Source organism: Octopus sinensis, linkage group LG1, assembly GCF_006345805.1.
Source record: "Octopus sinensis linkage group LG1, ASM634580v1, whole genome shotgun sequence".
Taxonomy (NCBI): Eukaryota; Metazoa; Mollusca; class Cephalopoda; order Octopoda; family Octopodidae; genus Octopus; species Octopus sinensis.
This window is the reverse complement of record NC_042997.1, coordinates 98,337,001-98,361,848: the sequence shown is the minus strand read 5'-3', so window position 1 is coordinate 98,361,848 and position 24,848 is coordinate 98,337,001. Positions and strand designations below refer to the sequence as shown.

Genomic DNA, 24,848 nt, shown 5'->3' with positions numbered 1-24,848 from the left:
AATCCCAATCAAAAACATCAACACAACCATAACCGCCAACACCAGCGCCCCCACCATCGATATATATTCATCATTATCGTAATCGTCCTCGTCGTCGTCATCATCATCACGATCATCGTCGCCGTCGTCGCCATCATCATCATCATCATCATCACCATCACATTCATCATTGTCATCATCATGCATCACTCTCACCCGCAGCTGCCAAACGATCATCCGTAGCAGCAACGAGGAATACGCAACCAGAACAACATAAACAACAGCAGCGGTAGCAGCAGTAGCAGCGGCAGCAGCAACGCCAACAAGAAAAAATAAAACACCAACACAACAACAACAACAACAGTGACAACAACAATAACACCGCTAGAAGTATAATAATCAGAAACGAAAAAAAGGAAAAACAGAAAAGAAATAGAAAACAGCTACAATAACGGCAGAGGCAACGTTAACCGCATCATCAGCATCAATTGTTGATTTCAGTACAGCTTCAGCTATGACCGAAACTCCGTTCCGAAGCAAGCTGATGTCTCTTAAGGAGGACTTAAAGAGTCACAGTTTTTGGAAGGCTATCCGCTGTGAATTCCTTACTACTTTGCTTTATACTTTCATCGGATGTGGTTCTTGGACGTTATGGAGACAAGAAGAGAAACGACAGATCATGGATGAGAGACGGCTCATCGAATACGAATTGAAAATAGCACTCACTTTCGGACTGGCCACCGCCACGTTGGTCCAGTGTGTGGGACATATCAGCGGTGCTCACCTGAATCCGGCCGTTACTATAGCAATGCTAGTCACGCGAAACGTCAATGTGTTAAGGGCAATTTTTTATATCACAGCACAATACGCCGGTGCCATTACAGGCGCTGGTATTTTATACGGATTAACCCCACATGAGGCGCACGGCCAACTAGGGGTTACAACGGTTCATGCCGAAACACAAAGGTCAAGCTTTTGGTATAGAATTTATGATAACGTTTATTATGGTATTTACGTTTTTTTTGCTAACCTTGACCCCAAACGTTCAGATATGGGCTCACGATCACTTTCTATCTACTCTTGGACAATTATTTGCCGTAAGTCTGCCTATACATTATTAATCTTCTTTCCGGATTATCTGTTACACTTGGACAATTATTTGCTGTAAGTCTGACTACACTTTATTAATCTCCTTTCCTTTTACTATTTTAATTGAATTTTCCCCTCCACCTTCATATCAAGTAGTTCCTTTTATTGAATGATTTGGCCCTTGTGTCCAGTAAGAGAAATCATCATCATCATCATCAGTATTATTATTGTTATTTTCATTATCATCTTTCAATTCTATTTCTATTTTTTGCCGGGTGCCTTCCTGACACCTAGGACAGGGAAACGCACTATATATATATTGTTAGGCCATTAAATTAAACACAACAAATTGTTCATTTACAAAGTTATGTGATAGAGAAAAAATGAAAAAAATAAAAACTAATTAAATAAAGAAAATGAAGGTGGAAAAGGGAAGAAAATTCACAGTGACAATGCTCTTCTCAAAACGTATGACGTACGAGTTAAGACAATCTTTTGCACTTCCTGCACGGATGGTTAACCAGTGATCATTCTCAAATAATTTTCAGTTCTTTTTCATTTAGTATTGTTATTATTGATATCGTTAGCATGCTGGATGAAATGCTTAGCGGTATTTCGTCTGCCGCTACGTTCTGAGTTCAAATTCTGCCGAGGTCAACTTTGCCTTTCATCCTTTCGGGGTTGATTAAATAAGTACCAGTGACGCACTGGGGTCGATATAATCGACTTAATCCGTTTGTCTCTCCTTTCTTATGTCCTCTCTGTGTTTAGCTCCTTGTGGGTAGTAAAGAAATAGGTATTTCGTCTGCAGTTACGTTCTGACTTCAAATTCCGCTGAGGTCGACTTTGCTTTCATCCTTTCAGGGACGATAAAATTAGTACCAGTTACGCACTGGGGTCAATGTAATCGACTTAATCTCTTCCTTCAAATTTGAGGCCTTCTGCTTCCAGTTGAAAGGATTATTATTATCATTATTATTATTATTTTATGTTTGATTTTTGTTTTGCATTTGTACAAGTTGGTTCCAAGTCTCATCCAGAGACCTCAAGAGACAACAAGTTAGAAGTTCATACTGGTGTTATGCCTAGAGTGCTATATATTTGGTTTTGTACATACCGTTGTTCTAGGGATGTTTAAGAAACCATAAGAAAATTATGCGTTTGTTTTAAAATTTGAGAGTACCTAGACAGTATGTTACGTAGGACATGGGCAGTTCCCATGAGCACTATCTTTTGAATTTCTGCCATTTTGGGGTTTCCTGATATCTGAGCTAGAAAAGAATCAGCCGCTTTTGCTATCATTTCTAGGGCACCTATGACAACAGGTATTGTTTTAATCTTCAGGTTCCACATTTTTCTAATTTCTGTTTCAAGATCTCTATACTTGCTCAGTTTTAGGTAGGTCTTGACAGATACGTTTATATCGATTAGGATAGTCATATCAATGAGGGGGCATGATTTTTGTCTGAAGTCTTTCAATATGATGTCTGGCGTATTCGCATCTAGCTTGAAAAACACATTCGATTGACAGCTACAAAGCCCAAACTTAGACGATACTATCGAACTTTAAGTTGTAAAATTTAGAAATATGTACTATACTAAGATGTACCGTGTGACCTTTCAGTTTAATGCTAAATTGTTTCATCTGTAATCTCCCATAAAAGCGAACATTTATACATACTCACACACAAACACACACACACAGGTATATATATATATATATACATATATATATATATATATATATATATATATATATATATTATATATATATATATATATAAACGTATATATGTGTATTTACACACACACACACACACACACACATGTATATATATATATATATAATGAAATTAATGAAAATCATGAGAACGGAAATTTGCGCATCCATATTTCATTATACAATTATTTACATCGTTCTTCTCCTGGATCTACGCACGTTTCAGCTGCGTAGATCCTTTAAGAGGTGTTGACTTTACTCTAAATAGTCGTATTTCCTCGTGACCTGAAGTTTACCTCCACCAGTTTATTTATTGCTGGATGTGGTCTTCAAAGCAGGTCAAGGTTCTCGTGGGTTCCTAAGTATTATATTCTAGCTCATCATTCTACCAATTTAGAAGAGTATTTTTATACTGTGTGGGTTATTGAATTACACTTTTGGTTTATTTTTTATTTTTATAATTATAGGTTTATCACTTTCTTGTTATATTTAATTAAATATCCTTCTTAGCATTAATTTTATTAAATGTAATTTCATTCTTCAACTCTTTTCAAAGAAAATTAATATAATTGTATTTGTAGACGTGTTCACTTAATTCAAGTTCATTATTTGCTGAATTCTAATTCTAATTCTAGTAGTAATTGTAATGCATTTACTTAAACTTCTTAAAAGTATATTTAAACGTATTTGCACATCTTGCGCACGTTCTTGCCTATGATTTATCAGATTAAATTTTCTGGTAAAGATTTGTTATATTTCCTCTACACACTAATTCACAGCTTTTGCTTCCTCTACAATAGGGTTTAGCCCTACTAATTATATCCCAAGTAATTCAGTATGCTCTATTAATATCTTTTAACGACCAAATTAATTTACTTAAGTGCGTATTTTTCTTATTTTTATCTCTAAAAGATAGTTCGTGACTAGCTCTTCTACATTTTATGAAACTAGAACTATACCCTATGTAGGAATATATCTCTTCTTCTGAAAGTACTTTGCCCATGTAAACCAAATCTTTAGTTATGCAATTTAATTTTAATGGGCATAATTTTCGTTTTGTTCAATCGCAGTGATTAACCCTACCTAGTTCTTTATTATCTCCTATTTTTACTTGAATATTTATGTCCCTTGTCTTAGTTTTTCTATATCAAAAGATATTTACACTATTCTGATTTCTTACATTCTGGATACCGCCTTCGGTTATATTGTTTGTGCTAGTACTTGTTATTTCCCTTCTATCCATTCTCTTGTAACTATACATTTAGTTATTAGCTCCATTTTTATTATTTACTTTTCCAGTACTGCCCTTTCTAGCGTTCGTATCTTCCCTATCTAATCATAAAACGGGATTATTAAAGACATGTATTGTGTCCTTTAATTAAATTATATATGCATATACAAATGGTAAATTACCATAAAATTCATAAAAATGTACAAGGTTTTGTATGTATATTTATTCATACATACATACATATATATATATATATATATATATATATATATATATATATATATATATATATATATATATAAATGGAGTTTAACGCAGGTATAAATCAAATATTTTTCCAAAGAACTCTAGGTATTACTCTATTATCAATTCACATACGGTTAGGATCGGTTTTTCCAACACAAAAAATCTCTTACAAATTATCTCTTCACATAACAAACTGTTAAATATTAATATATTTACTAATACTAACTTTAATTTAGCTAATACCATCCAGCCGTCTAGAAATATTTGATTTATACCTGCGTTAAACTCCACTTATTTATTCATATATTATACAAAAAATTCCACGTAAACACGAACTTTCTACTTTTATAAACAAGGAGTTACAGCCTCTTTACTTGTGAGATTTTTTGCTATCCTGGTAACTATTTATTTATTTTTTCCGTGTTATTTGTTAACAAGGTAAAAATACACTCATCTATTTGTAATATATATATATATATATATATATATATATATATATATATATATATATATATATATATATATATCCATGTGTGTGTGTGTATTTGTATGTGGGACGTCTGAAATTGTAAATCCACCCCACCAAAGGCGAGCAACGCAGTTAATCTTTGGCTCAGCTACTCTGTGACTAATTACACTACGTTGCCTTTGAGCAAATGTAATTCCTGAAATAATAGACAGAAACATACGCTTAATAAATAGTTTGACAATCTACAATCCACTCATGTAACCGCTCCTGTCCCAAGAGATTCTCAGACAATATAGATGTGTGCTACTGCTGAAAGCTGCTAAACTGACTGTGATTCTCACTGGACATGAGTAGAGATGAGATTGTCAAGATTATCAAGTAAAAAATACGTTCACAATTTGTATTTCGACGTGATTTCCCTACCGTTGTGTTATCTTCATGGAAAGTAGTGTAATGCTAAATGGTTTAGACCCACTCGAGCTTCGTGTATCAGTTCAAATACATAGATGCAATCATTAATGATAAGGATTAAAGTTAAGAAATGCTGGCAAGATCGGCTTAGATGGCTGCACCTAACCAAACGACTTCACTACTAAGACAGAAACAATACCAAAAATAGTTATATCTGACTACTGTATAAACCAGTATTTTTGTTTCTGGGCATGGCTGTGAGCTAAGAAGCTTCCTGCTCAACCATATGGCTCCGAATTCAGTGACTGCGTGGTACCATTTGCAAGTTCTTCTACAATATCCTTGGGCTGACCAAAAGCTTGAGTGGGTTTGGCTGACAGAAACAGAAAGAAGCCCGTCGTATATATAGACATATACATGTATATGTATATGTATATGTGTGTGTGTCTGTCTTTGTGACTATATTTGTCTCCCACCACCACTTGACAACCAGTTCTGGTGTATTTATACCCCCTTAATAGCGGGTCGGTAAAAGATACCAATAGAATATGTACTGCGGTCGATTAATTCGACTAAAAGAATTCTTTAGAAGATGAAAAGTAAAAGATACAAGGTATGAGCTCTCACTGCAGAGATACGTAGACAGATATAGAATCTGAGTATGAGGGGCTACCGGAACATCTTATGTATCTTGTATTCTAACCATACTCATCCGCATGCCCACAGACACGCAGGCGTGCATACATAAACATATAGATCGTGTGTACACATTCACGTTTGCTGCAATGTCTTCATATATCTAACAAGTTGGTTGTTTATCTGACTTACCATTACTTTAAATTTCGTCTATGCCTTGGTATGCTATTATGTACACACACAAACACACATACACACACACAAGCATACGCACACTAACACACATACACAAAGATACATACACTTATATCAAGTGATTTCAATAACTATATAATGCGCCATCCATTATCACTAATTAAATGCAGTCATAGATTATTATAGCAAAAATTAATGAAAATTAATGTACACAGGCGCAGGAGTGGCTGTGTGGTAAGTAGCTTGCTAACGCACATGCGCTGTTAGTCAGTTGCTTCCTGTTGAGCCAGAGTGGACGTGAGTTAGCTAGCTCCGTCCAATTACAGAAAAAAGACCAAAAACAGAAAGTTGTCGAGGTGAGTGATTTTGTTTATTGTGAGTTGGGCATAATTTATTGCGTGCTAATTATTTTTTCAGTAAGTTGTGTCCAACTCTGAGACAATTTCGCCTGCTCTCGGCGGCTGCTGTTTTTGTGTTTATTGAAAAAAAAACAGTGGAGGGGCGTATCCTCAGAACACAATAAAGTTACTGTTAAAATTACCGTTGGCGGTGGCCAGTGCTGTGGTTGGGTTTGTTGAATTTATTCCTTTGTCGGAGTATCTCGCAAGAAAATTATAAGAATGAGCCACTTTTGGAGTACCTTTTGGACCAATTTTTGTGTTCCAGTTGCGGCGTTCTAGGTTCAACTCAGGCCGGGAGTACCGTAAGGCCAGAAGATTTGCTGTGTTTTGCTGTTTACTGATTTTCTTTTGAACTTCATTTAACTTCCCTTTTTGTTTTTTTGTTTATTGCGACTTTCCGTTGATTTCTTCCCTTCTGTTGTGCTTCCTCCTTTTTGTTTTTTCAAAAAATCTATCGAATTTTATTTGGACCTTTGAACTTTTTTCTTCTCGCTTTTTAAGTTTATTTTGAATATATTTTAAAAAAAACCAAAAAAACATGGCAATGAAAAATGACAAAATTTTGGAATGGGAGATTATACCGCCTAAAAAGTGGTTAAAAGACCGTGAAGATAGGACGGTGGTGTTGAGAACCTACTCCAAGGCCCTCGACACCATCGCCCTATTCGAAAAGACGGCAATTGAAAAGGAGTTGGCAGAGTATTTGCCAACAATTAAATTCATTTCCAGGGGTGTCAAATATGCAACGGTGTGGTTGCTATTTGACACCCCTGAAGAGGCTTGCAAATTTGCTAGTAAACCCCTGGAGGGTAAGGAAATTTTATTCCTGCCCACGTACCAAAAAAAGAGACTGACGAAAGCGTGGATCTACGGGCTGCCACCCGGGATAAAACCCGAGTGGATAGAGGAGACTATCCGCCGAGATCTGGGTAGCAGCGAAACTAAGCTCCTTAATGTGAAAGTTCTTCCTGCGGCTGCTTGGGTTGGGTCAAAAGCAATTTTGACCCTTTGGACCCAATCAGCCAATCTGGTTCTTCCAGATTTTTTGAAAATGGCCGGGTGCAGGTACCCGGTGATGCTTGAGGGTCGCCCCACAAGTGTCATCGGTGCTTGGAGTCCGGCCATATAAATAAGAACTGTCCCCGGGAACAAAATAGGATCCCGGAACAGTTAAGTGAAACCCCTGTAGAAGAGGGAATGAAAACGGCCGGGGAAGCGGAGGACTCCTCAAACAGAGGCCGAAAGAGGAAGGTGAGCAACAATGGGTGCTCACCAAAGGATACTAGGGATGAGGAGGGAAAGGCGAATCTTCCGGCCACGGAGGAGACGCACCCTCCCTCAGTTGAAAAAAAAGAAAAAGAGGAAGAGAAACGGGACATTACCGGCAGTCGGTGACATAGTACCGGAATGTCCCGGAACTACGTCGGTTGGGGTTGTGCCACCGACAGAAAAAGAAACACCGTTGGCGGGAACTGTGCCGCCAACGAAAGAATTGAATATCCCGCACCCGAGCAAAATCGATGTATTGATCCTCTTCCATAGAGGCGGAGAGATTGAAAAGGTGATGGAAAAGCACCACAAGGGAGCACCTTTAGCCTTCACACAGGACCCCGAATGGCCTCCGCAGGTAGCTATGGAGGTCGTGGCGTTCGACATGACGCTTGGGCTGAAGGAGCTCAATGAGGATTATAGCTTGGTCCCGGGCGACGCTAACACGGAACTCGATTACATTTGAGGGAGGCGTGGTGGATGGCGGAGGGTGCGGACAAGTTATTTTGAGGACGAATCATAAATTGTGATACGACTTGAGGGGCCCCGACCTAGAGCTGGCGCATTCCTAAGGGAAGTGTAAGCCAAGTCTGGGAGGAGGGGCTTTGTGTATTGTATTTATATCATATGTAACTATTGAACTATGTTGTTGTTAGTAATGGACTGTTAAGTCCAAAAATTGAAAAGTTGTAAAATTGTAAGAGTTTAATACCTCGTTTTGTGTTTGTTTTTAAAAGAACAATGTTTTAGAGAGGCAGAAGTCGGCGGGCGCTTTTTGCCTTCTCCCATCCCCATCATCTTTCTTTCATTATCATTCATTTCATTAATGTCCTCGTCCAGCCCGCGAAGCTAACTTACTCTATGTACTGCCTTTATGGCAAATGTTATGAAATAAAGTAGCTTGCTAACCAACCACATGTTTCCGGGTTCGGTCCCACTGCGTGGCACCTTGGGCAAGTGTCTTCTACTATAGCCCCGGGCCGACCAATGCCTTGTGAGTGGATCTGGTAGACGGAAACTGAAAGAAGCCCGTCGTATATATGTATATATATGTGTGTGTGTGTTTGTCCCCCTAGCATTGCTTGACAACCGATGCTGGTGTGTTTATGTCCCCGTCACTTAGCGGTCCGGCAAAAGAGACCGATAGAATAAGTACTTGGCTTACAAAGAATAAGTCCCGGGGTCGATTTGCTCGACTAAAGGCGGTGCCCCAGCATGGCCGCAGTTAAATGACTGAAACAAGTAAAAGAGTAAAAAAAAAGAGTAAAAGAGTACAGAAGGCAAAATACCATAAAATTCATAGAACATATACCATGTTATATAAAACCTATGTAAATATATATCAAAGAGCTAAACTAAGATCAAATTAGTTTCGAATGAAACGTATATATTGATTATATATGTAGGAGTAGTTAAAAAGAAGAATGATAAATAATGATAAAATTTTTAATAATCTGTGCCATAGACATGAAAACGCAGATGGCGAAGAAACCTAAATAGTGTGCGATAAAAAAAATTATGCAAATGTAACAATTGATTAATATTATTAGTTACCGTGTCTTGAGGAATTTAATTCGGGTTTCTATTGTATCTTACTGTGACTGCTAATTTGTTGTGTTGTATTTCAGTTTCGTATGTGTTGCGTGATTGATGTTACGTGATTTAGCGGCAGGTGCAGTTTGCATAAATTACGTGCTATGATGGCTGTCTTATGCTTTTAGTTGTTTATTTTGTTGTAGGCGAGTCGTATGATTTGTTGGTGTTGTAGTGTCTAGCAGTGAGTGTGTAAGAATATATCTGGTGTAAGTGTGCTGTGGAGTGTAGTGTGTAAATAAGGTGCGCTTTCGGTTGTTGAAGTTAATCGATAATATATTTTGGGGAACGTGGGCGATGTTGAACAGTGCTATCATTTAGTAGTGATTTAGCTAGAGTGTTTGGCATTAGGGTCAGCCCCTGAGTTTAATCAAACCCCACCGACCTCTGGGCCTCTAAATCTAAACTCTCATACGTCACTGTCATTTAGACTGTGTGTAACATTGTTTGTTATGGGTTTTAATATTTTGTTCATATGCATTTAATCATAACTTATATTCCAATTCTGGTTAGTACTATTGGGTTGAGGAATAATTCATGGGTGTTTTCTTTCAAATTCCAAAATGCACGCAGAAATAAAGCACGTTGCAAAATGTTCTATAGTTTTTTAAAAAGAGAATTTATTGCTCTACAAAATAGTGTGTTTTGATTTTTTAATTTCGTTGATTTTTGTCTATTTTCAGATCATTAAATTGGAATGTCAAGTGAACAAAACCGAGTATTTTCGATACCATTTGCTTTTTGCATTTAATCGAGGTGTTAAGGCCACAGAAGCTGCTCGTGTGATTTGAGCTGTCTATGGAGAAGGAGCTGTGCTTCAATATGCCGCCTGCCTTTGTTTTTCGCACTTCAAAAATAGGAGTTTTCACCTCAAAGAATTATCACACACCAGTTAACCAACTGAGTTCGATGAAGTGCGATTGAATCAACTTCACGAAAATGCGCGTAAAACGATCGGAGAATTAGAAGTGTAGATGGATTGAGATAAAAAGACTGTGATGAACCATCTTCACTCAGTCGGTAAGGTTCAGAAACTTGGCGCTTGGATACCACACACTTTGAGCGAAAATAACTAAAATCAACGCTCCACAATCACCAACAGTTTGCTCGCCCGATATCGCTCAACACATAGTCACAAACAACTCCAAGAGCAAAACAAGACCTTCACCCACTAAAGAGTATGTTGTGTGTATGGTGGGTCTGGGAAGGAGGCATAATAAATTACGAACTGCTTGAGCGCAACCAAACACTCAATGCAGAGCTCTACATTCAACAACTACACCGGCTCAACAAAGTAATTCAGCAAAAACGACCGAATAGGTGAAATGGCGTTCTTCTGCAAGACGACAACGTTTGAAAAACGCTCATGAATTATTTCTCAACACAATATATTTACTCTGATGCCTCACATCCTGGATGATTCATTTTGAAGACACTTCTACCGCTCTTGAGAAGTATGCACTACTTATTCTCATTCATTGATAACGGTGTCACACATGTTATTTTTCAAATCTCTCTGTTAGAAAAGATGATTACATCTCAGAGAATAGTAGAGTTATTTTCAGTGACTATGCTTTACTGATGATAGTACCATTTCGCAGTCATTTTCATCTTATAATTAGTACATAATTTCTAGTACAGAAACGCCACTACTTTGATGTGTCTGTGAATGTACTTGGCTTTCGCCAATTCCATGCGCCCAGTGGCAATACGCATAACGATTTCTTCGTATTTTCCACAAATTCTGCACCATGCTCTGTTCCATAGTTGATGAGGTAAGTGATGAAGAGTGAATAACATGTTGTAACGAAGAGTGAAAATTAGACGACATCTATATGCAGTCAGTTGACAGAATGTTAATAAAGAGTTTGACAGCACTCGTTAATTTACACAAAGAAGCCGAATACAGTAAATTGGAATAATCTACGCGACTAAAAAAGCAAAACTAAAACAAAGATAATATTTTAATGAGAACCTTGATTTTACCAATTTCAGCTCGAGTAGTGGGAGCAGAGGGATAGAGATATGATGTGAGCCAGACTAGTAAGTTCTCCCTGATATATGTGAGCAAGGGGCTTCAAAAATGTTTTCCATTATTTTAGGATTATCATTATATATTGTTTCATATCAGTGTAGCTTCAAATAATTTTATGATTGTTCCATGTCGTTTACAAAATTTTTAACCCAACTATTCTATAATGTCTTCACCCGTTCACTATTTTTTACAAAAGTCTGTCGAACTACTTGTATTGTAAATCCCCACCTTTGTAATGTTTATTGCATGTACGTACGAGCCTTTTGTGTTTTATAAACAGTCGTCATCATCAATCTTGTTGTTGATGCTTTTACAACTCTTGTTGCCATTCTTTTCTACTTTAGGTACAAGGCCGGACATTTTTGGGGAGGGGCAAGTCGTTTAGATCAACCCCAGTACGCAACTAGTACTTAATGTATCGACCCTCAAAGGATGAAATGCAAAGTCAACATCGGCGGAATTTAAACTCACAACGTAACGACAGATGAAATACCTATTTCTTTACTACCCACAAGGGGCTAAAAATAGAGAGGACAAACGAGGACAGACAAACGGATTAAGTCGATTATATCGACTCCAGTGCGTAACTGGTACTTCTTTAATCGAGACCGAAAGGATGAAAGGCAAAGTCGACCTCGGCGGAATTTGAACTCAGAACGTAACGGCAGACGAAATACCACTAAGTATTTCTCCCGGCGTGCTAACATTTCTACGAGCTCGCCGCCTTTAACTCTTGTTGTCATTGTCGTTCATTGCCTTAGAAAATTGCATTTTTTTCACATTCCCGTCATAGATTAGCATTGTACATATTTTTCAAACTTTAGATGACTTTTACTGCTTAATTTATTTTAATTAACTCAAAATATGATTGCTACGTTTCTTGTAATGTTTCTCTGCGAAAAAAAGTGACATTTTGAAGGGTTTATTTTGTTAAGCCGACTTTCAGCAGAAGCCTCTCAGCAAAACACGCCTTCCAAAACGTCACAAAAAGAAAAAGAGTATGAACGTGTCAATGAAGAAAATACCATCATTTTACAAAAAATGATTGTTCTAGTCAATCTGCTACAAATACATCATACACGTTCAAACGCTTCCTTAATCGACTAAAAAAAAATACAATGAGTAAGCGCAGGAGTTTCTGTGTGGTAAGTAGCTTGCTTACCAACCACATGGTTCCAGGTTCAGTCCCACAGTGTGGCACTTTGGGCAAGTGTCTTCCACTATAGCCTCGGGCCGACCAAAGCCTTGTGAGTGGATTTGGTAGACGGAAACAGAAAGAAGCCCGTCGTATATATGTATATGTATATATATGTGTGTGTGTGTATGCCTGTGTCTGTGTTTATCCCCCAAACATCGCTTGACAACCGATGCTGGTGTGTTTATGTCCCCATAACTTAGCGGTTCGGCAAAAGAAAACCGATAGAATAAGTACTTGGCTTACAAAGAATAAGTCCTGGGGTCGATCTTCTCGACTAAAGGCGGTGCTCCGGTATGGCCGCAGTCACATGACTGAAATAAGTAAAGAGTAAGAGGAAGCTACTATTTTCACTTTTGATGGTTAAACAGACAAATCTGAATAAAAATAAATCAAACTAAATGACAACTGCCTGGCATAAGTTTGTAACAAAAACTAGCTCATGTCCAACGAATGCTTTTATTCCAGAAAAGACAAAGGGAAATATGAATAGCTGAAAATGGAGTGTGTTACTTCACGTCGACGCCACCGATTTCCTAGGAATAAAATTTAAAATTTTACATCTGAATAATTCTATGTTTTTAATGGCAGACCTTTTGTTGTATTCGGTAGCCTCGTATTTCATATTACAATTGCAATAATACCAGATGGCTAATGACTTGTATAATGTGGGTGATAATGATGATGATGATAAAAGCAGAAATAGGTAAGCGTTTGGCTGCAAGGACAACAAGAAGAAACAAATGAGATTTTAAATGATGACAATAAATGTATTATTTGAAAAATACAATAATGAAATAAATCAGTAAACTTCTCATCTTGGAGAAGATATGTGTAATAATATAACAGAACCCAACGGAGAATTCGAGTACGAGAAAATGAGTGTTTGTAACGTACCGACGGTGGGTGGCGGGGGTAAGCTGTTGTCGGTTTCATGCATCAGAGACGGGAGGTCGCCGTTGACAGCGTGAAGACTACGCCGACTGAGTCAATTGTCCCCTCGAAAGTTTTTTTGTCTGTCGGCAAGTCTTGGATTTAGTAATTGATTTAGTCTTCTAGTCTTGGATTTAGTCTTCTAGTCTTGGATTTAGTAATTGAAGAGATAAGTGAATTAGAAATGAATTACAATCACTTACAACCCTATGACCTCACTATGCTGCATATGATTCTTAGACGTGTAGTCTATTCTTAGGTACAATAGCCCCAAAATGAATTTCTTCCTCCTTATTGTTTTAAAATATTTGAGAAAAATTATATTGTGTCCTATTTGTTAAAATTCCATTTATTTATTTGTGCAGCTGACGATGGCACTGAATTTAAATTGATGTAAGATTGCATTGTTAAATTAAATGAAGTCGTTTGAAAGATCGTACTGCATCACTACTTGATAATCTGTTGCTTATTTTAATTTTATGTATGTATATATATATATATATATATATATATATATATATATATATATATATATATATATATATATATATATATATATATATATATATACGTGTGTGTGTGTGTGTGTGTGTATAGATATACATATTTCAATATGACCTGCAAAAATACAGCGCTAAAGTTCTTCGTGTGTGAAACAAATTTCATTCGCCAATGATTTATAAATGGCTACAATTGATCTTTTGCCAGTAATGACTGAACTGTATTGGACAAAACATAAAGTGACAAAACCTTTGTAATGACAATATATTTGTGATATTTGTGTAGGAACAAACGCACAAACACAATCAATCTCACAGGTGCACAAGTACGCTTTCACATACCCACATGCAACGACATATATAATTAAACAGTTGCAGATATGTTGATTCAAAGAGGAAAAGTAGAACTAATAATATGAGTATATGTATATTTTCATTAATATTTAGCAGAAGTAACAGAGTGATTGTATATATCTATGTGTGTTAACGTGTGTAGATGGGCTTGTAGGGTGTTTTGTGGTTTTGTGCAAAAAACATGTCTGCAGTGTGAATTTTGCAGTTTGGGCTTAAATGAGTAACACAAATTTCTGTTGATAATTATTATTATTATTATTATTATTATTATTATTATTATTATTATTATTATTATTATTATTATTATTATTATTATTATTATTATTATTATTATTATTCAGTAGTTTTATTTTTTATAGCGTGCTTTCACTTCACTACCGAGCGCAGCTCTGTGTGCCTTGGGTATGTGCTGTGATTTGTTGTGATGCTCTGATGGTTATTGTATGGAAAGTGTTCTGCGTAGGATGTGTGCAGTGCCTAGTAGTGCAATTTTCTATCCACAAACATCGAAAACATGGACATCGTATGGAACCAAAGATTTACTAACAAAGAATTAATAATAATAATAATAATAATCAACAGAAATTTGTGTTACATCCCTTGCAATCCTCTCGGTATATGTCATCGTATCGTCTGAAAATACTTTCAATTAAATATTTGTCCGAATCATATTATATAACATCAAACGTATGCATTAATGTCATACATGATCTGTGAAACCATGACTGCTTTCTTTACCAAGCAGTCTTCATTTAAATTCCTCGAACATATAGACACCAACCTAAACATAATCAAAGAAAATCTGTCTACTTGGAATATCTTTCAATGACCAGAGATGGTCATTGTACTTTGTAATAAAAACCATTATTTCATAATTGCAGTGCTCTAAAGTTAATATTTTTTTAAAGCACTAAATTAAAAGAAATTTATTTTATAAAAGGCATGAATATAGATGTTATTATAAAATAATATTCATAATACTCTAATAATATTCACTCAAGCATATCCCCAGGCTCAAGTATTTAAATATATTCGTGAACCTAGAAAGTATCATTATAAAACTCTGTTTTGTAATTAAGAAACCAGAATTGCCGAATCGATGTGAAAAGAAGTTGAGTTCTATCATTGCAAATTGCCATTGAAATAATGACTATTATCACTAAAATTATCATTACTAATAACACCATAATTATCATTAATATTACCATTTTTGTTATCATTTTTAATATTATTTTTGTTATCATTTTTAATATTATTTTTGTTATCATTTAAATTAATATTACCATTTTTGTTATCATTTTTGGCAAATGTTGACTTTAGTTATTAAACGAGTTCAACTGCTTGTTCCCATTTTGTTTGTATTTCTATTTCCCTCAGCACAAATGGTTCCCATATTGTAGCAATACGAAACGCAGAAAAGAGCTATAGATGATTTCATTCTCATTTATCTTCTTCTTCTTCAACTTCTTCGTCTTCTTCTTCTTCTTCTTCTTCTTCTTCTTCTTCTTCTTCTTCTTCTTCTTCTTCTTCTTCTTCTTCTTCTTCTTCTTCTTCTCCTTCTCCTCCTTCTTCTTCTTCTTCTCCTTTTCCTCCTCCTTCTTCTTCTTCTCCTTCTTCCTCTTCTTCACCTCTTCCTCCTCCTCCTCATAATAATAATAATAATAATAATAATAATAATAATAATAAGGGACTCATGAAAACCAAAGCCATCCCCATTAGAAGAGGAATATTCCAGGGAGACACGCTCTCTCCACTCCTTTTCTGCTTGGCACTGTCACCTCTATCTGATATGCTAAATAGAACTGGATGCGGATATAAATGTTACGGCAAAACGATCAGCCACCTTTTATATATGGATGACCTAAAGCTATACGCTGCAAATGACAAACAGCTGGAAACACTATTAAAGACAGTTCATGGATTTACCAAAGAAATAGATATGAAATTTGGATTAGAAAAATGCGCCAAAGTAACCATGAAAAGAGGAAAACTAGTTAAGAGTAGCAACATCACACTAGATAAAACCAATGAAATAAAAGAATTAGACCAAAGCCAAACTTACAAATACTTAGGAATCCATGAACTAGATAAGACACAACACACACAAATGAAAGAGAAAATAAAAAAGAATATTATAGACGAGTTAGATCAATACTAAAAACAGAGCTCAATGCTAAAAACAAGATAATAGGTATCAACACTTTAGCTGTCCCAGTTATAAGTTACAGCTACAATATCCTTAACTGGACACTAAATGAACTGACCAAAATAGATAGGAAAACAAGAAAAATAATGACAGGGTCTAGGATGCATCAACCAAAATCTGACATAGAAAGACTATATATACAACTACAGAAGGTGGTAGAGGCATTATACAGCTGGAAAACTACTATAAAATAACCACCATAGGATTGCAAAAATATCTACTTCAGAAGGAAGGAAAACTGATACAAATAGCGGCAAAACACGAGCAAAACAAAAAACTGTTCTCAGTATTCAAGGAAGCTGACAAATATAAACAAGAAATCATACCACCTAACAAATATAAAGAAAAAGAAGAAGAAGATGAAGAAACAACAAAAGCTATAAAACAAATGAAATCCAAACTAAAAATAGAACAGCAACGAACCATGATAAAACGATGGCAAGAAAAGCCCCTTCATGGTAAATACTGGACTAAACTAAATGCAAAAGAAATAGACAAAGAAAAATCCCAGCAATGGTTGAGAAGCTCAGGACTCAAAGCAGAGACAGAGGGATTTTTAATTGCAGCACAAGACCAAAGCTTCCCCACCAGAAATTACCAAAAACATGTAATGAAAAGAAATATTACAAGTAACTGCAGAATATGTGGAGATGGACAAGAAACAATAAATCATATTATCTCTGGCTGCCCAGTCCTGGCTAAGAAGGAATATATTCACAGACATGACAGAGTTGGAACCTACATACACTGGAAGCTATGCCAACATTACGAAATAACAACAGAAAAAAGATGGTATAGGCACATACCAGAAAAGGTCACAGAAAATGAGAAAGCAACCATACTGTGGGATATGCCGATACACACAGATAGAGAAATTAAGGCCAACAGACCAGATATAGTTGTCAGAGATCATGAAGAAAAAAATGCTTTCTAATTGATGTATCAATACCGGCAGATGACAACGTGTCTCTAAAAGAAATGGAGAAACTTTCAAAATACAAAGACCTGGAATTGGAGGTAACCAGAATGTGGAATCTAAAAACAGAAACAATTCCTATCATAGTAGGTGCATTAGGCATGATAAAAAAATATTCAGACAAATACATAACAAAAACACCAGGACTTACAAACACATATAACATACAGAAAATTGCACTACTAGGCACTGCACACATCCTACGCAGAACACTTTCCATACAATAACCATCAGAGCATCACAACAAATCACAGCACATACCCAAGGCACACAGAGCTGCGCTCGGTAGTGAAGTGAAAGCACGCTATAAAACTACTGAATAATAATAATAATAATAATAATAATAATAATAATAATAATAATAATAATAATAATAAGAAGAAGAAGAAGAAGAAGAAGAAGAAGAAGAAGAAGAAGAAGAAGAAGAAGAAGAAGAAGAAGAAGAAGAAGAAGAAGAAGGAGAAGAAGAAGAAGAAGAAGAAGAATATTAAAACCAAAGAGCTGAGGAGCAGACAAAAGAAGACCTTGAAATGAGAATGCAAGGACAGTTTGTAAGGAATACACAGGACGTTAAGGATAATACAGCATTGTGGGCATGGCTTGAGCGATGTGATTTCAAGCGTACCACCGAAAGCCTGATCATTCTTGCGCAAGACTAGGCTCTCGCTACAAATTCATTATTTCTTATTGAACATATTAATTTATATATAGAGGGCATTATACATACATGCCAGAAGGCATTATACATACATTATACATACAATTAATATGTTCAATAAGAAATAATTATTTTCGAAATTTTTTCTCTTATGAGGGTTTCACGCTATCTACCTGACAATTTCTTGTTAAGTTTTCCTTATTAAGTAGTTGTCTTTAATTGCTAAATTTTTATTCCGAAAAAAACTTTTCCTCTCCCGAAATGCAATTCGTAAAAGTTTGCCATTTATCCGGATGTAATATATGTAAACTCACCCATGTGCTTCGTTGATGTTGATCAGTTAGCTGATCGGCTTAAGCGAGGCAGGGTCGTTGTTTATTTATAATACATTCAGGCCTGCTGATGAGTACGTAAGTATGAAATCACTGTGATACAGGTCTATATTTTTTAAATGTCTTACTTTGAAAAATTGCATTCGGTGGGATTAGTAATATTTTTGGTAGAAATGACTAATTGTCCCTCTTAGCGTGTGGCATGTATGTATAATGCCTTCTGGCATGTATGTATAATGCCCTCTATATATAAAACATATACATATATATATATATATATACATATATAATATATATGAACAGCCAAAGAAGTATTCGTTATTATGTGGGCGTAGTCAGGTTTTGGACTGAAGGATTATCAAGTATTAAAATGGATCTACCATTAGCTGTTTAAAACTTAGTGCGCATGTGCAGCAGAGTTCTAGGTCAAGCAGTGCCAAGAAGGTTTACTCTGTTGGCTTTAGCGTCGCTACTAGGACAGCAGTCCGGATACTTATTGATCATTCCTCGTAAGATTTCGGACATATTAAAATATCTACAAGATGTTACTCTAATAAAACACGATAGCTAAAATTTTCTTGTTATAGAAGATGTATATGATATGTCATTTATACTCATGTTCTTTTTTTCGTAGTACACCTATGAATCGCATATAATTTTCTTGTACGTTTTTAATAGTCGTACTACATACATATATGATGATTGTAACTCGATTTCGAGATTGACATTGTTTTATTGCTCTGTTACGCATGAGCACAATGGATGTGCTTTTGCCGGCCTACGAAAATGTGTCGAGGTTGGGCATTTTTCGTAAACGCCCAGACAAATGCCTTTATTTCATCGTGGAAACCTTCAGTGAGTGTCTTACATTTCTTGGCTATAACGAGCCATAATATGCAATACATAGCAGGGAAGTAAATAGAAATGTTAAAACCAAGAGAGGCCTGTTTGATGATTTTAACGTGAAGAAAGACTTCGCGTAGGCCCAATTGCACTCTGTAAACAAAGCATGAATTTGCCCAAATGGGACTGGTCTACATCATTGGATACAAACGAAGTTGCAAACGTTACATCGGAGATCTCTTTCTTGATAGATGTCTAAACAAAGACCAGGGTTCCACATCCAGATATTTTATAACCCTTGGCTAAGTTCATCTGCCCTTTAAAATTCCTTGTTTTTCGTCCGGCAGAGTGTCCAAGGAAAATCATCCACTTTGTTATAAAGAATTTGTTGCTGGGTTACTCGCTGACGACCCGACCATACGTCAGTTGTACTTGAATGCAGGTTACCAGTAGCACTACACAACATACGAGGTGGTATCAAAAAAGTTCCCGGACTAGTTCTGTTTAATAAAAAATAACTTATTTACCTAAGTTTTAAAATCATTTTCTTAGAAATAGTCACTTTGCGCAGCAATAATACACCGACCCCAGCTTTCCTGCCACCTTTGAAATCCGGCCTGGAATCTTTTTCCGTAAGCGAGTCGAGCACCATCTGCGATTCGCTCTTGATCTCAACAACGGTGTTAAAATGGCAACCTTTGAGCTGCTTTTTCTTCTTGGGCAAGACATGGAAGTCCACTGGTGCTAAATCTGGTGAATAGGGCGGGTTCGAAAGGGATAGCATCCTGTTTTGGGGGAGAAACTAATGCGTGAGAAGACCTCGGTGACGGAGTGCATTGTCGTCGCGAAGAACCCATTTCTTCGCACATCATAGATCTAGTCGCTTTTGTAGTACGGCCTTCCACAAATGCTTCAAAACTTTACAGTAAACCTCTCGATTGACGGTCTGGCCCTGCATAACGAACTCTCGATATACAATACTACTTTTCCGGAATCTCTTCCAGAACGCTCATCGTCTTCCAGAGACGTTCTTCAGCGTTTGAAGCGCCTGTGCCACACGAAACATTACATACGACCCATTGCCTCGTTGCTGTAAGCTTATCTCTGTAGCAGACCTCCTAAGTTTAATACAAGTTTTCACCTTGAGACTTCGTTCCTGTTCATGACAAAATCGCATACTACAGCATACACATTATCACAAAAACACAAATTTCACAACTTGCTAAGTAATACAGCGATGTTACTCGACATACTACGTCATGAATGTCACTGCTAGCTCTCACTATGGATTCAAACGTGTGCTGCTATCTGTTGGCGCGCTACAGAACTAGCATTGGGACTTTTTGACATACATATATACATACTTACAGCCACTCTGGTAATCTGTAGGTTACGACGACGAGTGTTTCAGTTGATGCGATCAAATATGAAAGCCTACGCGAGAAATTAACGTGCAAGTGGCTGAGAAGTCCACAGACATGTGTACTCTTAATGTAGTTCTCAGAGAGATTCAGCTTGCTTTAACACAAAGTGTGACAAGCCTGACCCTTTGGAATTCAGGCAGTACTCATTTTTACAATTGGAGTGGACTGGAGCAACGTGAAATGCGTATAAGCGCATGAATTCGTGGTTAATGTAGAGCACTCATGATCGAAATATTAATGTTTCGTTACCTGGACCAGGTGACGCGTTATGAACTTGAGCAAAACAGTTTATTTCTCGTTGCCCCAGTCCATTCAGTAATCAGTAGGAGAGATATCAGGAGAATAAGGAGGATGTGCCAAAATTTCATAATTCAGGCTTTGCAACTTGTGGACCGTATCTTGAGAAGTGTGAGGCCGTGCATTATCATGAGGCAAAATTGGATCATCTGTATTCATTAATCTGGAATGCTTCTCTTTTTCATTTTTCATAGATACAATCAATTTCTTGACAATAGGATGTTGCTGTTACAGTTTTCCCTTGTTGCAAAACTGAATAATGAATAACCTCCTTTGTTGACCACCATACAGTGACCATCAACTTTTTAGGGTGCAATGGTGGTTTTAATGCAGACTTGAAAATTTTGGCCAAGGTGTTAGCCAAGAGGTTGGCGCTTGTCATCGAGAAACTGGCCGACAAGGCACAAACGTGCACCGTGCCGGGACGGAGCATCCATGCCAACCTCCACCTTATGCGCTACATCATAGACAAGGTAGTTAAGGAACCTGGCATGGTTGGGGCGCTGATCAATTTGGATCAATCGAAAGCTTTCGATAGGGTAGACCATCGATACTTGGAGGCTGTCCTCAGACCGGCTGGTTTCGGTCCCTCTTCCGCGGCTGGATAGCCGCTCTGAACAGAGGTATCCGCTCGGTAATTCGCGTAAATGGACATCTATCGAGACCTTTCGACGTTGCACGTTCGGTCCGTCAGGGATTCCCCCTCTCGTCGCTTCTCTACGTATTTACTCACAAGCTATTATTGCGGAAGCTGGCAACTCTGAGAGGCATCCCGCGAGAATTGGGAAGAGGGACGAGCGTGTATGCATACGCGGACGACGTCACCGTCATAGTGTATAGCCAGGAGCACATCGACCTGGTCGGCGAGACACTGAAAGACTACGAAGCGTGATAGGAGCGAAAAATCAACCGGGAAAAATCAGTGGGCTTGCGACTCGGCACCTGGAGAAGCAAGGGGCCGAGAGGAAACTATCCCTAAAAGGTCGGGCGGAGGTGGCGAACTCGTATATCGCGTCCGTCATCTACTACCACCTGACCGTCGTGCCTTGTCCCGACCCTACCATTACCAAACTAGAACGCATTCTCTTTCGCTTCTTGTGGAAAGGGTGCGTCCCGATGGTCAGGCGATACATTTGCTGTCAATACCCGTTGAAAGGAGGACTGGGCATTCCGTGGTTGATGATGCGCAGACACGCGCTGAAACTGCGACATCTAAGGCTCTACGTAGATGACGGTGAACAGGTTTGTCGCCGTTTGTGAGGCACGCTTTCCCGCAACTCGTCTCTATGACCGAACTGCAGCCGTGGATCAAAAAGAGGCCGTGGATGGGCGAATAGCACCGCAAATGTCGCGTTGCTCTCAAGCAACTATGCTGTCCCGGGTCGTCCTTGAGTGACTTCAACACAACCAAAGCATTCTATAGGGGATTAGTGGAGGGGAAGTACGACGACGAGCTCGGGGCGAACCTGGACGTCGACGAGGAACACGTGATCCGCCTGTTCAGGACGACCTTCGAGCCAGGGCCCATGGACAACTTCCAGAGATCCCTGGCCTGGCAGTGCTACCGAGAAGCGCAACCCGTTCGGGATAAGCTCTACAGACACAACTCGAGAAACACGCGGCCGAGATGTGGTCAGAGCGACGAAACCGTTCTGCACGCACTCGTGCAGTTTCCAACAATTTCCGACCTGTGGGCTTATATCGAACGACTGCTGTCACGTGTGAGACGAGTCGGTTTATCAGCCGAGTCTATCGTCAATATTGTCACGCCTCCTTCCTTCAAACGGGAAGGAAGAGCTATTTTCATCATCCTTGTGGCTATGGCGAAAGAATGTATCTAATGAACGCGTCTGAAAGGATTGGAGACAAACATTTTCCTCTCTGGTCAATCTCTCATTAACTTGAAAAGGAAAATGAGAGTAGAAAGGCAAGTTTTGTCTAGCGAATGTTTCAAAAAAAGATGGGTGAATGTAGCAAGGATGGTATGTATGAATGACGAAGCCACCTTTAGCATAATCCTATGATCCCGGAAAATTTAAAACAGAGGGTTACTTACTTGCAAACAAATGTGGTAACATGTAACATCATTGACCGATGTTACCATGGTCTTTTCCGTAGGCTTTTCTTCTCACGGATAAACCTTATCTGCTTCCCCCTTTACACTTTACACCATGGCACTGTGATACATGATCCCTATTGATCGTTTTTTCCCTTTTTCCCCCTTTCTTTTCCTTCTTTCCCTTTTACGATTCCTTTTGATCGAAAACATAACCCACCTTTTTTTTCTCCCCCAAAAAGAAAAGCTCTACTTTGTAATTTGTACCGTCTTTGTGCAGCCCTGTGTGGCTAATAAAGAAACATATTTTTCTATCTATCTGTCTATCTATCTATTTGTCCGTCTGCCTGTCTGTCCGTCCGTCCGTCTAACTATCTTTCTTTCTTTCTAGTTTTCTGTTTTTCTGTCTGTCCATCAATCTATGTGTCTGTCTGTCTATCTATTTCCCTATCTACCTGTCTATCTATGCAAGAACGTTCAGAGATAGAAAACGTAGAATTTACCGATAAGTGGTGGTTTTCAGTCATGTGGCGTAGAGAAATAGATGGACATAACAATGACTTGAATTGCCCTAAATCTAATCGACTAAGACGCGAAAGCTGGGTTAGCAAGCTGTTTTTATTAATAGAACGCGAGATATTCTAAAAACTTCCAAATGAAACGTTAAGCTTCTTGAATAATTAAGAATCATGCCTCCTGACACAGATGCTTCGAGAATTTTAGAAAAGGGAGGTTACTCTACGATTTTTCTTGCAAGGAATACCATTGAACTATCTAGCTACCGTTACAAAAGTATTGGAGTACTGATTTATCATGTAATCGGAAGCAAAAGACAAAATCAATATCTACAAACCGAAGTTAATCCCAAGAGACTTACACTTGCAAATATGTATATCAATAGCAACATGTATATCAATAGCAACATTCTTGTGAATAAGAAATAAGAATCTTCATCTTATCATGGAAATATTTTGTATTTACCTTTTTATTTCAGAACAGGAAATTTTCGGTATATTACATAAATTACTTTCTGATTAGATAACAAAAAAAATCGATTGAATTTTACGCATGTAGTAAATAACATGAGAATATTACTTCGATTACCTTCATATGGAACTATATAACCAAAGTGTCGAGAAAAATTCTTTGCAATATTCTTTGCATTCAGTTTTCATGTTTATTCAAATAATTTAGGAATAAAATGAGTTTTCGAGTATAAAATCGATTTATATTTTTACGACACTTTTTATTTAGTAAAATCTGATGTTAATATTCATATCATTGCAGGGATAATGATAAATACGACCACGGATATTCTATTCAAGTGAAATTATTTTTACACGGTTCACACATGTTCCAAATCAATTCCATTATTTGCGACTCTGACAGCGCCTGTATCATTACGTCTATTGTTGATATCTCTTGTAGTATTATCTGTAATGAGCCTTGAACAGCTAGTAAAATTCAATAGAATGTCATGCTATGAACACCGATCAATAATCCATACGGTGAAATGCTATTCTTGAAAAACTTTACATTTTCTTGTAACATTCTATCAGCATTTCTCTGTATAGTTACTTTCATCTATATTCTGTTTCTTTAAACACTGAAAACTATCAAATATGTGCATATATCATAAATGACTTTGTGTCAATAAGTTTGAGAAGAGTCAATAAAGGCATCTAAGACCTAACCATGTTAGGAATGCACGGTTGAACCACGACTATTGATTCCCAGCTACGTCAGCATCCAAACGTCACGTGACCCAACTACGTTTATTAGGGACCGTGTCCTTAATTT

The 24,848-nt window shown here is 37.4% G+C and overlaps 1 protein-coding gene across 2 annotated transcripts in view; it reads left to right on the top strand.

The window, feature by feature from the left end:
* LOC115218407 (aquaporin-4-like) overlaps window positions 1-24,436 on the top strand; it is a 24,651-nt gene extending 215 nt beyond the window's left edge. Inside the window, exons 1-3 of one of the 2 annotated variants that reach the window (XR_004999331.1) lie at window positions 1-1,143; window positions 9,923-10,693; window positions 24,336-24,436. The exon at window positions 1-1,143 is cut by the window's left edge and continues 215 nt beyond it. Coding sequence is in view for 1 of the 2 variants with exons in the window: in XM_036503177.1 (XP_036359070.1) it covers window positions 494-1,143; window positions 9,923-9,947 (675 nt within the window). In the remaining variant the exon portion in view is untranslated. Of the gene's footprint in view, window positions 1,144-9,922; window positions 11,623-24,335 lie in introns of those variants that run through there. The other variant, XM_036503177.1, reaches the window with a different exon arrangement.
* The last annotated feature ends 412 nt before the right edge of the window (window positions 24,437-24,848 follow it).